The following is a 14,080-nucleotide window of genomic DNA, read 5'->3' as shown; positions in this document are numbered from 1 at the left end:
CGCAGTCATGTCAGTGGATGTGGGTGTCCAAGGCACAACCACATGTTGAAATCAAAGAACAACCTTGGGTGTTAGACCTTGTCTTCCACCTTATTTTTATTATTATTATAATGTAAGTGCACCCATGTCATGCAGTGCCTGCAGAGATCAGAAGAGGGCATCGGATCCTCTGGAACTGGAGTTAGGACAGTTGTTTGCCACCATGTGGGTGCTGGGATTCAATCCCAGGTCCTCTACAAAAGCAGCCAGTACTCTTAACCACTGAGCTGTCTCTCAGAAACAGAGATAATGTTTTCTTGATTCAGTACTTCTAAAAGAAAATAAATAATAACTATGGACAATTAGGGCCTAAACTGTAGACTAACATTTTAAAAACATTGGGAAATGAGTTTGAAAAGTTTGCCATAGATGGCTAGATGAATTTTCCTTGTCACATTGCTTATTGTTTAATACCTTTGCTAGGCTCACTTTATTCTTTTTTAAAAATTTTTTTAGTTTTACTTTATGTGTAGTGCTTGCATGTATGTAAGTGCATCTGTGTCGTGCAGTGCGTGAAGAGGTCAGAAAAGGGTGTCAGATCCCTTGGAACTGGAACTACAGATGGTTGTTAGCTACCATGTGGGTGCTGGGAACTGAACATGGGTCCTCTGTAAGAGCAGTCGGTGCTCTTTTTTTTTTTTTTTTTTTTTTTTTTGTAGTCCCAGCTGACCTGGAACTCACTATGTAGACCAGGCTGACCTTGAACTCACAAAAATCTTCATGCCTCTGTTTCCTGAGTGCTGGGATTAAAGATGTGTACCACCACGTCTGGGAAGAGCAGTCAGTGCACTTAACCACTGAACCATCTCTCCAGCCCAGGCTCACTTTATTCTGTATAAATCTTCCCATTCTATAAACAATCCCCTTTTCACCATTCTTTGTCTTCTGTTGATTTATCCTTACATCTGTTATACTTTTTCAATTGTTATAACATGATAAAGATATAACTTTATATTGATTTTTCCTCATTTAATGGTATAAAAGGATTTGTGTTTGTTTTTCTAGGATTACCATATTAAGAGGCAGTTTAGGGGCAGAAATGTAACTCGGTTGAGTGCTTGCTTAGTGTGCACAAAACCCTGGGTTCAATCTCCAGCACCACACTAACTGTGGTGGCACATGTCTGTAATCTTATCACTTGGTGGTGATGATGTTTGTGTTTAAGTAGAAGGATCAGAAACTCAGGGTAATACTCAGCTACATAGAAAACTCAAGGCCGCCTATGCATGAGACCTTGCCTCAAAATAAGGTAATTTGTTCTATTTTTTTTGTAAACCACAATAACACAGATAGGGCCATCATGGGTTATATGGGTTTATGGTGTGTGTGTGTGTGTGTGTGTGTGTGTGTGTGTGTGTGTGTGTGTATCCTCCAATCCACAGTATTTATATCAAGATTTACAGTATTGCTAATTGTATTCTCTTCTAGAAGATGGGGACGCTGAAGGTATTTTGGTGAAATTCAAAGAACACCAAGACAGGCATTCTAAATCTATTGTAATCATCAATCACAAAAAACTAATTAAAGAGAGAAGTAATATTTATGGGAAAACACTTACACCAAGTAAGAACCATATTATTTCAAAAACATTATTTGAATATAAATCTGATGGAAAAGTTTTGAAGACTATCTCAGAATTGGTTAATAGGAATACAAACTCTATAAGAGAGAAGTTTGGTGACAGCAATGGATGGGAGAAATCAATTCTGAATAACAAGCATGAAAAAATTCACACTGCAGTGAGTTTCCATAGACAAATAGAAAAGGATCTTTGTGCTAAACAGGAGCTTACTCAGCATCAGAAGAGTCAGATCCCAGAGCAGCCATTTGAGTGTAATGAATGTGACAAATCCTTCCTTATGAAAGGAATGCTGTTTACCCATAATAGAGCTCACAGAGGAGAAAGAAACTTCGAATATAATGATGATAAGATTGCCTTCATAGAAAAGTCAGATCTTGGTCTCCACCCACATAATTTCATGGAAAAGAACCCCTCTTCATACAACAAATATGGGAAAATCCTTTGCAGAAAGTCTGTTTTTATTATGCATCCAAGATCACAAATGGAAGAGAAACCCTTTCAGTGTCCTTACTGTGGGAACAACTTTAGAAGGAAGTCATATCTTATTGAACATCAACGAATTCACACAGGTGAGAAACCCTATGTTTGCAACCAATGTGGCAAGGCCTTCCGTCAGAAGACAGCCCTGACTCTTCATGAAAAAACCCATATAGAAGGGAAACCCTATCTCTGTATTGACTGTGGTAAGTCCTTCCGCCAGAAGGCAACCCTCACTAGACATCACAAAACGCACACAGGGGAGAAAGCCTATGAATGTACTCAGTGTGGAAGCGCTTTTAGAAAGAAGTCATACCTCATCGATCATCAGAGAACCCACACAGGGGAGAAACCATATCAGTGCAATGAGTGTGGGAAGGCATTTATCCAGAAGACCACCCTCACTGTGCACCAGAGAACTCACACAGGAGAGAAGCCCTATATTTGTAATGTATGTGGGAAGTCCTTTTGCCAGAAGACAACTCTCACACTCCATCAGAGAATTCATACAGGGGAAAAACCATATATTTGTAATGAGTGTGGGAAGTCATTCCGCCAGAAGGCAATCCTTACTGTTCATTACAGGATACATACAGGGGAAAAATCGAATGGATGTCCCCAGTGTGGGAAAGCCTTTAGCAGGAAATCAAACCTCATTCGCCATCAGAAAACACACACAGGAGAGAAACCATATGAATGTAAGGAATGTGGAAAATTCTTCAGTTGCAAGTCAAATCTCATTGCCCACCAGAAAACCCACAAGGTGGAAACTATGAGAATTCAGTGAGTAGGGTGATTTTTTTGTAATAGTGTTCAGTGATTTAAGATTCTGTACCATACATTTACTGTTTGCTAACCTATAACATACACAAATACTACTGGATAAATTAAATGGCAAGAATATTTGAAAATAAAAGGTTAAATTTTTTATTATTAGATTCAGCAAACTAAACTGTCCTCTGTTAATTTGCTATAAACACTCAAATTTGCTTGCTTTCAGTTTCAGTATATACATTTCTTGTGACTCAGTAATAAGCCATTGGCCAATTGCAAGTGATCCATGGAAGAAAGGAAGTGTGTCTTGTTGCAAAAACAGAGTAAAAGTTAGTTGTTACCTCCTCAAAGTTAACCACTGTTTTGACTTCTGACATTGTAAGTTAGCTTTTGCATATTATGTCTTTATATCAATCAGATTATATATCACGAATTTTTTCATATACAGCTTGTTTCATTCCTCTTTGTCTCTGAGTCCAATCATGAGTGCATGGGGCAGAAGTTCATTTATCTTCATTCTGCATAGAATTCCAGTATATGAGTCTATCACTTTTACCCATTCTACTGGTGAACTTTTACACTGTTTACAGCCTAGGGTCATAATAAACAGTGGTTATGAGAACATACTTGGTTTTTGGCATACATGTATGCACTAGTTTGTGTATACCCATGGAGTGGAATTGGTGGATCTTAGAGCTTATGCATATTTAGTCAGCTTTGGTAGAGACTATCAAATACAGAGCTCAGAACTTTCACAGCATGAGATAATTACTCTGAAGAGAAACAATAATGAATATTGTCAATATGGTAGTTCAAACCACAAATTTTATGTTATAAAGAAGCTCTAGGAATATTACTGGGGAAAACAAGAATATAATTATAATGCATGCAGAAAGGCTTTTAGCCACAGCCCAAATCTTAATGTGATGCAAGAGAAGTGTAATAAATTCGGGGAGCCTTTAGCTACAGTTAGTATCGATTTGAAATATACTAGATAAAGAGAAGCAGTCAGCATTTCCTTCGTTCAACACTGGAGAACCTATGAGATTTACGTGCGTGTGCGTGTGTGCGTGTGTGTGCCATGGCATATGTATGGAGGCCAGAGACAACTTGGTAGAGTCAGTTCTCTCCTCCAGTCTTTATGTGGGTTCTGGAGGTCAAACTCAGATTTCCAGGCTTGTGCAGCAAGTCCCTGTACCCACTGTGCCATCTCACTCACCTGGATGGTTAGATTTTTTTATTAAATTTGAGTGTTTGATTACAGTCCCAGGGGATCCAACAGCCTGTCCTCTGCAGGTATTTCACGACACAGGTGCACTTACCTACATGCAGGCAATACATGCATATACATAAAATAAAAATAATAAAATTTTAAAAAAAGAACACATCTATGAGCTGAATATGGAAGCACATCCTGGTAGTCCTAGCATTTAGGAGGCTGAGGCAGGAGAATCCTAAATTCAAGGGCAGCGTGGACTATATAGTAAGTTTCAGACCAGCCTGTAATAAAACCAAACCCTGTCTCAAAATAAGACTGTAAAACCCTTAGCTAGGGTTGGAAATGGCTCAGTTGTTAAAGAGTACACTGCAGTTGCAGAGGACCCAGGTTCAGTCTCCAGCACCCATATGGTAGAGTTTGGGGGATCTGATACCCTCTTCTGATCTCCATGGGCTCCTGCACACAGGTGGTGCACATACATAGACTTAGGCACACATACGTATAAAATTAAATATTTCAGGGGCTAGAGAGATGGCTCAGGGGTTAAGCGCACTGGCTGTTCTTGCAGAAGACCCAGGTTCGAATCTCAGCACCCACATGGTGGCTGAGGGGTTACTTACAGGAGTCTGGGTTCTTCCCTTAAGGCCACACTGGAAAGGCCTCCCCCACACATCTACAGATGGAGCCTCCCTCCCTACCCTAGTCTTCCCCAGCCCATATACTCTAGCTTTGCCCCAAGGCCATGTGCAGTTAGGGTAGAATTGCCCACAATGGGTAGGAAGGAGTGGCTGGATGCTCAGGGGAGGGTCGGTTCCATGACCCTCCTGCCCTCCTGTGAGGGACAGTCAACAGTCAGCAGGCCCAGCTATGATAACGTTTTGCAAGCGAGCACAGCTGAACCTGTTGTTTGGCTCAGAGGACAGTCCAGCACACCAGAGACCTTACAATTTAGGCTGGAACTGCAAATGAACAAGACACCACTGCTGCCCACGAAACAACGTAGTGGGGAAACCGTCATCCCTTGGTGGGTTTTAATAACTACAGCCCACAAAGGACATCTAGCTAGTGAAGCCAGTGTTAATTAAAACAGGTTCTGTTTTCCAATTTTGCAGCTCATTATGCACCTGTCACTGTGGTGGTCCAACCTGACATCAGAGCAACGTCAGGTTAACTTGTGGACTCTTCTGTCTGCTCGTCATAGTTTTCAGAAATGGTGCTCACTTGATTGACGGGAAAGGCAGACTAGTTTGCAGCACTAAGTAAATGGACCTGCCCAAGGCTCCCTGCCTCCAGGGTCTCATCTGCAGACAGGCCAGCAGTGCGTGGGGCTGTGGTTCTTCACTTCATTTGTGTTTCCATTCAGGAGAACTATTTTTTTTGTCCAGGGCATTTGAGTGAGGTGTGATGTCAGCATCTTAGTGACAGCCTGTGCCTGCCTTCTCCTCCAGGATGCTTTCCTATTTATCAAAGAAGGAGGAAGCGTGGACGTTGGTCCCACTGTTCTACAGCGCCTTTGAGAAAATACGAAATATGAACCGGGTTTCAACTTTTGCAGAAATTGTAGTAACTCCTTAGCACGGAGGAAGTGTACAGTTTAAGAGAACGCTGCCTGACACTTTCAAGTGTCATTTTATTGTTGTTGGTCTTTTGAGACAGGGTCTCCCTCTAGTCCCAGATGGACTGGAACTCACTATGGAGAGACCAGGCTAACCTCCATCTTACAGAGAGATCTACCTGCCTCTGCCTCCTCTGCTGAGATTAAAGGCATGCACCACCATGCCCACTTCCAGTGTAATTTTCTTAAAACACAGCGAACAGAACTGAAAGAAAAGAAAAGCATTTGCTCTTCAATTGAAAAATTTGGATATATCTCTTCTTACAGAATTTCTTCAGACACAAAGCTGTTACACTCCCCCAGGTAGCAAATACAGATGCAAACACACAGCTGGTAAAATCCTTGTCTCTGGGCTTACACGTTACCTGGTTTCCAAGGACAACACCAAGGCGAGGCTGTCAGTTATCATGGTTACAGCCATCACTCACTCTGTATCCGGAAAGAGGTGCAGCTCATTTGCCCATGCTTACAGAAGGACACTTACGATGTAACCAGCAAACGAGGCTTCCAAGATCTGGATAAATTCATGGTAGGTCACTGCTGAGTCATGGCATCATGCCTAGTGTACCCTTGACCATCTTTCCTGAGGTCATTATAGAATGTGTCCTGTCTCTGACCACAGCTAAAAGCAGTTGGAGTCAGCTGGCCTGTCTCCCTGGCTAAGAAAGGTGATGCTTTTAGAAACAGAAAAATTCTCATGAAAACGGATGTCCTGAATGTGAGGTAAAGCAGAGTGTTGGTTTCCACTATGATTCTTGTGTAATTTGAAGTAAATAATTCTACAATAAATTAGGCCACCTCTAAGGTTTTCATATACTCAAGGTTTTTTTCTTATCTGTTTTCTAAAGTAATTGCTTAGTATAGAATTATTCTGTGGCTCTAATAGGGAACTGGAGAACTATCTGGTGCCGACCGGCCCACCAGGAAAAACGTCACTAAGGCAATTTGTTGTGATTTCCCCAAAGGGCCATCGTGAGTATTGAATGGCATTTACTGGGGAGTCCATTTGTGTTCAACCCAGTGTCACTCCAGGTAAGGACAAAACAATTTCCCTCAGGTCTAGCCTGGTGAACCAGTTAACTGGGGTTACTTACAGGAGCATTAGCTCTGACACCTTAATCTGCTGAATCAAAGAATGAGCTGAATTGCTTTTTTCATCATTATTTTTCTCCAATTACTTTAAATGTTTCCAACTATATTAACTTTCAAAAGATAGGGATTTCTAGTCCATGCTGGCCTCAGGCTCTCTTTGTATCTGAGGATGACCATAAACTTCTGGATCTTCTGGTCTCCAACTCCTGAATCCTAGGATTACATGTGTGTACCACCATGCCTACTTTATGTGGTGCTGGGGATCATGCATGCTAGGTAAGCACTGTACTAACTGAACGACATCCCCCTCCAAAATTCTTTTTTTTAATAGATTTTTTGGTCTTTTTGAGACAGGGTCTCCCTGTAGACCAGGCTGGCCTCAAACTCACAGAGATCCACCTGCCTCTGCCTCCCAAAGGCTTGTGCCACCATGCCTGGCTAAAATATATACGTTTTAAAATTTTATCTTTATTTTATGTGTTTTGCCTGCATGTATGTAAGTGTACCCATGCATGCAATGCCTGTGAAGGCCAGAAGGTGCTGGAGCCCCTAGAACTGGAGTTCACAGTATTTGTTAGCTACCATGTGGGTGCTGGGAACGAAAACAGGGTCCTCTGCAAGAGCAGCCAGTGCTCTTAACTGCTGAGCCATCTCTCCAGCCACTTCCTGCAAATATTCTTTCCATTAAATTTTATTGCATAATGATTAGGACTTACATGTTAAATTCTCCCTTTTGCAGTGGATCGTGAAATCTTGTGGGAAAGCAGCACAAAACAGGGCTGTTCATGAATTAGAGACACCCTGATTTTTCTTTGTATTAAAATGTATTTTTAATGGGGACTGGCCTTGTTAAAATCATTAGCTGAATTAACAATGATAGTAATAGCCATCTCTGAACTGACTTTCTTTTTGCCCCTGAATTTCTATAGTCTGTACCTTTGTTGGCATTAAGATCATCACTCTGGGAAAGAATCATGTTGATTTAAACCTGATTAAAACAGGTAACAGGCCCCATTGTCTTAGGGAGGCTTTTGAAGCTATCTTCAGCACGTGGAAACTCAGTGAAAATGTCCTCTGCCTTCTCTAGCTGAAGATGCATGGCAGGAAATTTTTGTATCATGGGTTTGTGACAGTTAATCTTGTCAACTGCATTGTGTCTAGAATCTAGAAGTGATGCTCTGGGCACATCAGTATGGGATTATCTAGATTAGTTTAGTTGAGGGGAAAGATCCACCCTGAACTTGGACAGTGTCAGGCTATGCTGGGGTCCCTGGCTGAAGAAAGAGGAGAGTGAGCGGAGTACAAGCATCCATCACTCTCTTCCTGCTGCAGATGGGACCAGAGACCCACTCCTCTTGCTGCCCCAACTTCTCCACCATGCCGACTTCTCCACCATGGTGGACGTGCGCTTGAACTGTGATCAAAAATAAACCCTTTCTTGCTGAAAAGTTTGCCAGGTATTTTGTGGCAACAATGAAGAAAGTAAGTAACTGGTCTACGGACCAAAAGGCCTAGAATATTCTGTGACACTCCATAGCTCATTAGTTCACGCCACATTCCGAATCCGGGGCACCTCAGCAGCAGCGAGATCGCTATTAATTTGAATTTCTGAAAGCATATTATATTAAATATACTCTAATAGCTTCTAAAGTTTTATGAAGACAAAGCTATTCAAATAACAAGCAAATAGGCAAATTACGTTATCCCACGGTAATTAGTGCACTGATCACTATTAATTACTTGTCTTCTACCTAAAACCAGAGTGCGTTACCCTCCTGGGGATTAATATTTCCTAAATTATGCAAACAGTTATTGGAGCTCATCTTTGCACACTTCTCCTTGCTAAGCTATGTGGCTCTCACCCACTCACCTATGATGAGATCTGGCCATCTCAGGCCACAGGGAAAGGTGCGTGGTTAGTAGGGTGCCGGGGCAGGCCCAGCTGCTGCAGTCCAGGGTGCTGCTGGCTCTGTAAGAGCTTGATTGAACCTCCAGGGCCAAGAGAGCCCAGGTCTGCAAGGCCCTAATGGTGTTATCATAAGGACTCTGTGCTCAGGTGTCAATTCGTTCACAGCTCCGGTGATTTGTCTGTGTTCGTTTTGTGCCCCATTCCCTTCAGGACTTGTCTCGGTATCGGGCCTTTATCTTTTCATATCCTTCCTCTCCATCTCACTTCTGTCCGCTTGTTCCCGGTACACTCGATTCAGCACACCCTGAAAACAGAATTCAGCTGCACTCTCCTTGACTCTGGCTCTCATGTGACAGCCCCGCTTTTCTTCCGTGTCCATTCAGCCTCTTCTGTTTCTTACGCCTGTGGCTCACTGTTCAGAAATCATCATTTTCCTTTAGTTTGGACCCCATTGCTGTATGCCTTGTTTTCACAGCTCTCTGAGTCTTTAACTATTCTCAATAATTTTCACGATGTGGGTGCAATAGCCTTGTTCGTGCAGGAGCATGGACACGAAAGGGACTATCAGAGGCGTTCAAGGAAGGCCTGCTGTGGGCCATCTCTCCACTCATCTCTGACTATATTTTCCCATCTAACCCTTATATGAACCCTGTGATTTTTTTAGTCATCAATACTGTCAGTTCAGGATAGTGAATTAAAATAGAGACCTAATTAAAACTTAGTTCTGACTAAAACATCTCATAATTTTCATTATATAGGCAAAAAAATAAAGCAAGGAAGAGAGAGAGGGAGAAGAAAGAGAAACTGAGCCCTCTGAGGCCAGAGAGCAACATGGCAGGGCTCTTGTCTAGAGTGGTCCCATTGTACCAGCTTGGTGGATGTGGCTCCATGGAGCATTATGCCCTGGGTAAGGCCTCTGTGGGCTGGGGAAGCGAGCGAGTGGACTCTGGGCATCCACTCTGCACCCGGCTCCCCTACTGAGCAGGGAGAGGAAACAGCATTCATTCCTCTGGGTGATAAATCAGTGAGAAAGTACATCCACCCACCCAGGAGTCAGAACCCAGGAGCGGAGTGCCAGAGAGAAGTGGGCAGAGCTGGGCCTTCAGCAGAACAGCAGAAACAAAAGCAGAGGTTGAAACATTTCTCTCTCTCCAGATCTTAGAAGAGAGTGGTGGCAGATAGCCCAGTGGTGGCAGATAGCCCAGATCACCCAGGATATGCTTGGAAGGATGAGTGACAAAGCTTGGGTTTCTGAGAAGTGACAGATCTAATTGGGCATGGTGGTGGCACCTTGTGGTCCCAGCACTTGGAAGGTGTAGGCAGGATCTGCAGTTCAAGACTAGCCGGGGCTGAGACCTTGTCTCAAAATCATTAAGATGGCTCAGCAGGCAAAGGCACTTGCTTCCAAGTCTGATGAGTGACTGAGTGTGACAGGGGTACATTCCTGGTTTGGAAAAACCACCAGGTATGTGGTGGGAAGAAAGAGAGTTGGGAAACAAGGTCAAGAGGACCCAGGGAGAGAAAGGGAGGAGGGAGGGGCCAGTAAGGGGCTCTCTACAGAAGGCAAATGATGAGGTGGTAAGAGGTGAGGGAGGGGAGGTTGGGGGTTCCAGGCCCCACGGTCCCTCTAGAGCTGCTATTGCAGTTAGGGCTCACACCCCAGCCCACCACTCATGCCCAGGGCCCTGGCCAGTATGTAAAGAATGGCTCTGAAGTTACCTTATGGGTAGCAAACATTCCTGGTGTGCTGCCCCCTCCCCCATGACTCGCTGTCCCTCCTTGGCCTTTTGAGTTCAGCAGATGCTCCTGTGTTCTGGCCCAGATGGCAATCTGTCACCATGGTGATCTCTGCTCTAGAAATGTCACCCAGCTGTCTCTATATCCTTTCCTCTTACTGGACCTGGACTGCAGGCCTCAGCTCTGGGCCACTTTGGTTCTGAAGCTAGAAGCCAGGTTTGGCATTCTCTTTTGTTTGAGACAGGAGCACACCATGTAGCCCTGGCTGGCTCTGAACTCCATGTAAACAAGGTTGTTCTCAACTCATAGCAATCCACCTGTCTCTGCCTCCCGAGTGCTTGGATTAAAAGGGTGTGCCAGCATGCCCAGCTTTTTTTTTTTTTTGAGGGTCTCAGATAGTCAAGGCTAGTCTTGAACTCCCTATGTAGTCAAGCATGACTTTGAACTTTTGCCTTTACCTCCCAAGTGCCAGAATTACAAGCACGTGCCATCATACCTGGGGGAACTGAACCCAGGACCCTGTGCATGCAAGGCACTCTACCAGCTGAGCTATGCTCCCAGCCCCCAAGCAACCATCTTGAGTCAGAACAGAGCTGAGGGCTGTGGGATTGTGGCTGAAGCCACAGGCTGGGTAGACGGAGGAGCAGCAAGACCACAGTGGCTCACCCAGAGGGGCACCCTTTGCCTCACGCCTCCTGTTGAGTTCCCCCAACGTGTTGGCTCTGAGGGAATCTGATGTTACATTGCATGCCAGCTGTGAGTCTCACTACGTTGCCAAGGAGCAGCAGGGGCGGTCATACACTCGCTGTTCACCGTGAACACAGCCACAGAAAAGCCTAGGTTTCCTGGGGTTAAGAAAATGATGCCGAGGCCAGCACCAGCTCACCTCAAAGATCTTTCCGTTTCTTCCCACACCTCAGGTCAGTGCTAAGGGAGATGGGGTAGGCATGGGCAGTGCAGAGGCTGGCCTCGTGACTGACGGGGCAGACGTGTGGACAGAAGCCTGGGGTACATCTACCCAAATACCGAGTCTGAGGTTGGGCATGGTGGTGCATACCTGTAATCCCAGCACATGGTAGGTAGGGGGAAAAGGACCAAGAGTTCATAGTCATCCTAGGCTACATAGTTAAGAGGCCAGCCTGGGGTATAGGTGACCCTGTCCTCAAAAATAAAAAGTACCTATGCGGAAGGTGTGGCTTAAGACACAACTTTGAGTTAATGGAAGGATGCCAGGGAATGCCTGTTTGCACCATCCTGTGCCTTTCAGGGAACGCTGGGGGAATGGAACTAACCTGAGGCCACAAAGGCTCGCAGTGTCCCCCAGCCAAGAGCTTGCATGCGGCAGTCTCTCTCGGAAAAGCCTGGCACACCCAGTGGTCAGACAGCAGGGCCTCTTTCTGGAATCTTTGTTCTCTGGCAGGTCTGGTGGGTACAGTTCTGAGACGGCCCTGTCCAGAGCCTTGGAGGGTGGTCCTCCCTCAGGCCGTGCTGCTGCTCCATCTGCTGCAAAGGCCTGCAGGTGCTCCTTCAGGATCTGCTCCTGTCTGCCCACTTCCTGTGCCAGTTCCTCTACAGCTGCTGCTCCGGCCATATGGAGGCCGACAGCTGGCATGCGCCTTGTGCAGGCCACCCAGAGCAGCATCAGCCCTCCTCTTCCATGGTGGGGCCCTCCCTATCTGGTAGCTGTGCTCACTGTGGATGTAGGCTCCCACAGGTGACTGCAGCGCTAACACGCAGGCTGATGGGGAAACAGGCCACAGGAGGGGAAGGCTGCTGCTCTGTGGGGCTGGGCACTATAACCTGCCCCATCTGCTTGGGCATCTGAGAAGCGGCCACGTAACACGGAAAGCAGAGAACAGCAACCGGAGGTGGAACGGTCGGAGAGGACAGACCTTTTGTAAGCCCACCTCGTCTCCCTAAAGCCCAAGCCCCTCTAGTCTAGACAGCAGGAACTCCCAGCAAGGCTGCTGGCACATACTCTAAGGCAGTCCCTCGGCTTTGGGAGTTGGGTAGCCCCACCTGTAGTGCACACTGCTTCCTGGATTGATGGAGCGGGAAGGCAGGTGGGTAACCAGGCCCCTTGGTCTTGTCTGGTCCAATGTGGCAACTCTGGCAGGGACTGCGGCTTTCAGCTTGTGAGCCCCACTGTGGGCAAAAGGCTGAATGCGCTGGACAAGTGCGGCCACTCCAGGCTGATAACCCCCAAACCCCAGCATGGGCTCCCCAGGACCAAGGCTAGGAAGGCCAGCAGTAAGTCATAGAGTCCAGTTAGATGTCTGTCTTCCCTGAAGCCTCCTGAGTGGAAAACACCAGCAGGGTAGGTAGACCAGTCACAAAGAACTGCTCTGTAGACTCTGGGAAAACTGGTGTTGAGCATTCCCCGAAAGGCTGTGGATGGCACCGTGATCGTGATGATAGTGATAATCATGGTGATTATGGCAGTGGGAAGAGGAGACTGCACTGTGGATCTTGGGCGGCCTGGCAAGGGTGTTCACACCAGGTGCTCAAGGAGTTCCTCATCAGGACACACAGCTGTCCTAGTACCCCTGCTCCAATGCCTCACGCCCTGTCCAGTGCGGGCTGGCAAGGAGGCCCACTTTACTCCAAGTTCTCCGGTGCTGAGTAGATCTCACAAGCCAGGTCCCACAGGGTGCTGGCCACTTGGGGTCCAGTAACAGACATGTCCAAGCTGTCTTAGGAGTCTGCAGAACAAAAGCCCTGAGCAACAGCTGGGCACCAGCCACAGGCCTGTGTTCGTATTGCTCACGCAGGAAGGGCAGACTCCCCGCAGCACTTCCAGATAAGCACCATGTGCTCGGGAGTGGAGGCAATGGGCCTGGAGGAGGGGTTGGTCATCAGCTAGCAGGAAAGAGCCGGAACAAGTCCCACCTTGGCAAGTGTCCTGCCCTTTTCCCAGATGGACTCAAGACTACTTGCACCCTCTACCCTCCCACTCCTAAGTTCAGGCTTCACTTCGACCTGAGGAAGGACCAGTCATGTTTGTCCTGTCACCACATGGCTCACTTGCACATCTGACAGTACTGACCAGCCAGCACGAGCAGCCCAAACGTGGGTCTGTGTGGCAAGGCAGAACCTGGTTGGCGGCTCTCCTGTCCTCGGAGGCCTGACTGACAAAGGCCCAGCACCAAGAAACCCCTGGCCTCTTGTACTAAGGAACGCAGCCAAGATCAGTGCTCACACTTCTTTCCAGACCAAGAAAAGGGCTTAACGGATGAGCAGTGACCAACCAGGGGACCTGTGATGGGTAGTTCTGTGCAATGACATGACAGCACTGGAGTGGAGCTAATGGCATCCTGGGAAACCACGTCAGAAGTGAGCTGTGACCCATGAACACACAAGGACACTCCCCAGCACCCCAAGAGTGAAAAGTCACTTCCATGCCAGTCAAGCATGATGCAAAGGAGTTCACGATGTGTATGAGTGCACTGCCTGCATGCATGCAAGCACACCAGCGTGGTGCCAGGCCCCGAGATCAGAAGGAGCGTCAGATCCCCTTGAACTGGAGTTACGGACGGTGGTTAGCCGCCACGTGGATCCTCTGCAAGAGCAGCCAGTGCTCTTAACGCTGAGCCATCTCTCCAGCCCCAGGAGTTCATAATTTTTAAACAAATCATC

The 14,080-nt window shown here is 46.3% G+C and overlaps 1 protein-coding gene across 6 annotated transcripts in view; it reads left to right on the top strand.

Annotated features, from left to right (window-relative positions):
* Znf382 (zinc finger protein 382) overlaps positions 1-3,026 on the top strand; it is an 18,795-nt gene extending 15,769 nt beyond the window's left edge. For 4 of the 6 annotated variants that reach the window (XM_029556513.1, XM_008853850.2, XM_029556515.1 and 1 more), the window contains one exon: positions 1,468-3,026. In XM_029556513.1, coding sequence (XP_029412373.1) covers positions 1,468-2,885 — 1,418 coding nt within the window. In that variant the 3' untranslated portion in view covers positions 2,886-3,026. The remainder of the gene's footprint in view (positions 1-1,467) is intronic. The other 2 variants (XM_029556514.1, XM_008853852.2) reach the window with 1 other exon arrangement.
* Positions 3,027-14,080: the final 11,054 nt, after the last annotated feature.

The sequence above is a fragment of the Nannospalax galili genome, unplaced genomic scaffold (genome assembly GCF_000622305.1).
Source record: "Nannospalax galili isolate Female #2095 unplaced genomic scaffold, S.galili_v1.0 scaffold886, whole genome shotgun sequence".
Classification (NCBI taxonomy): domain Eukaryota; kingdom Metazoa; phylum Chordata; class Mammalia; order Rodentia; family Spalacidae; genus Nannospalax; species Nannospalax galili.
Note: the sequence above shows the minus strand (reverse complement) of the source record. Positions and strands in the feature narration are given on the sequence as shown.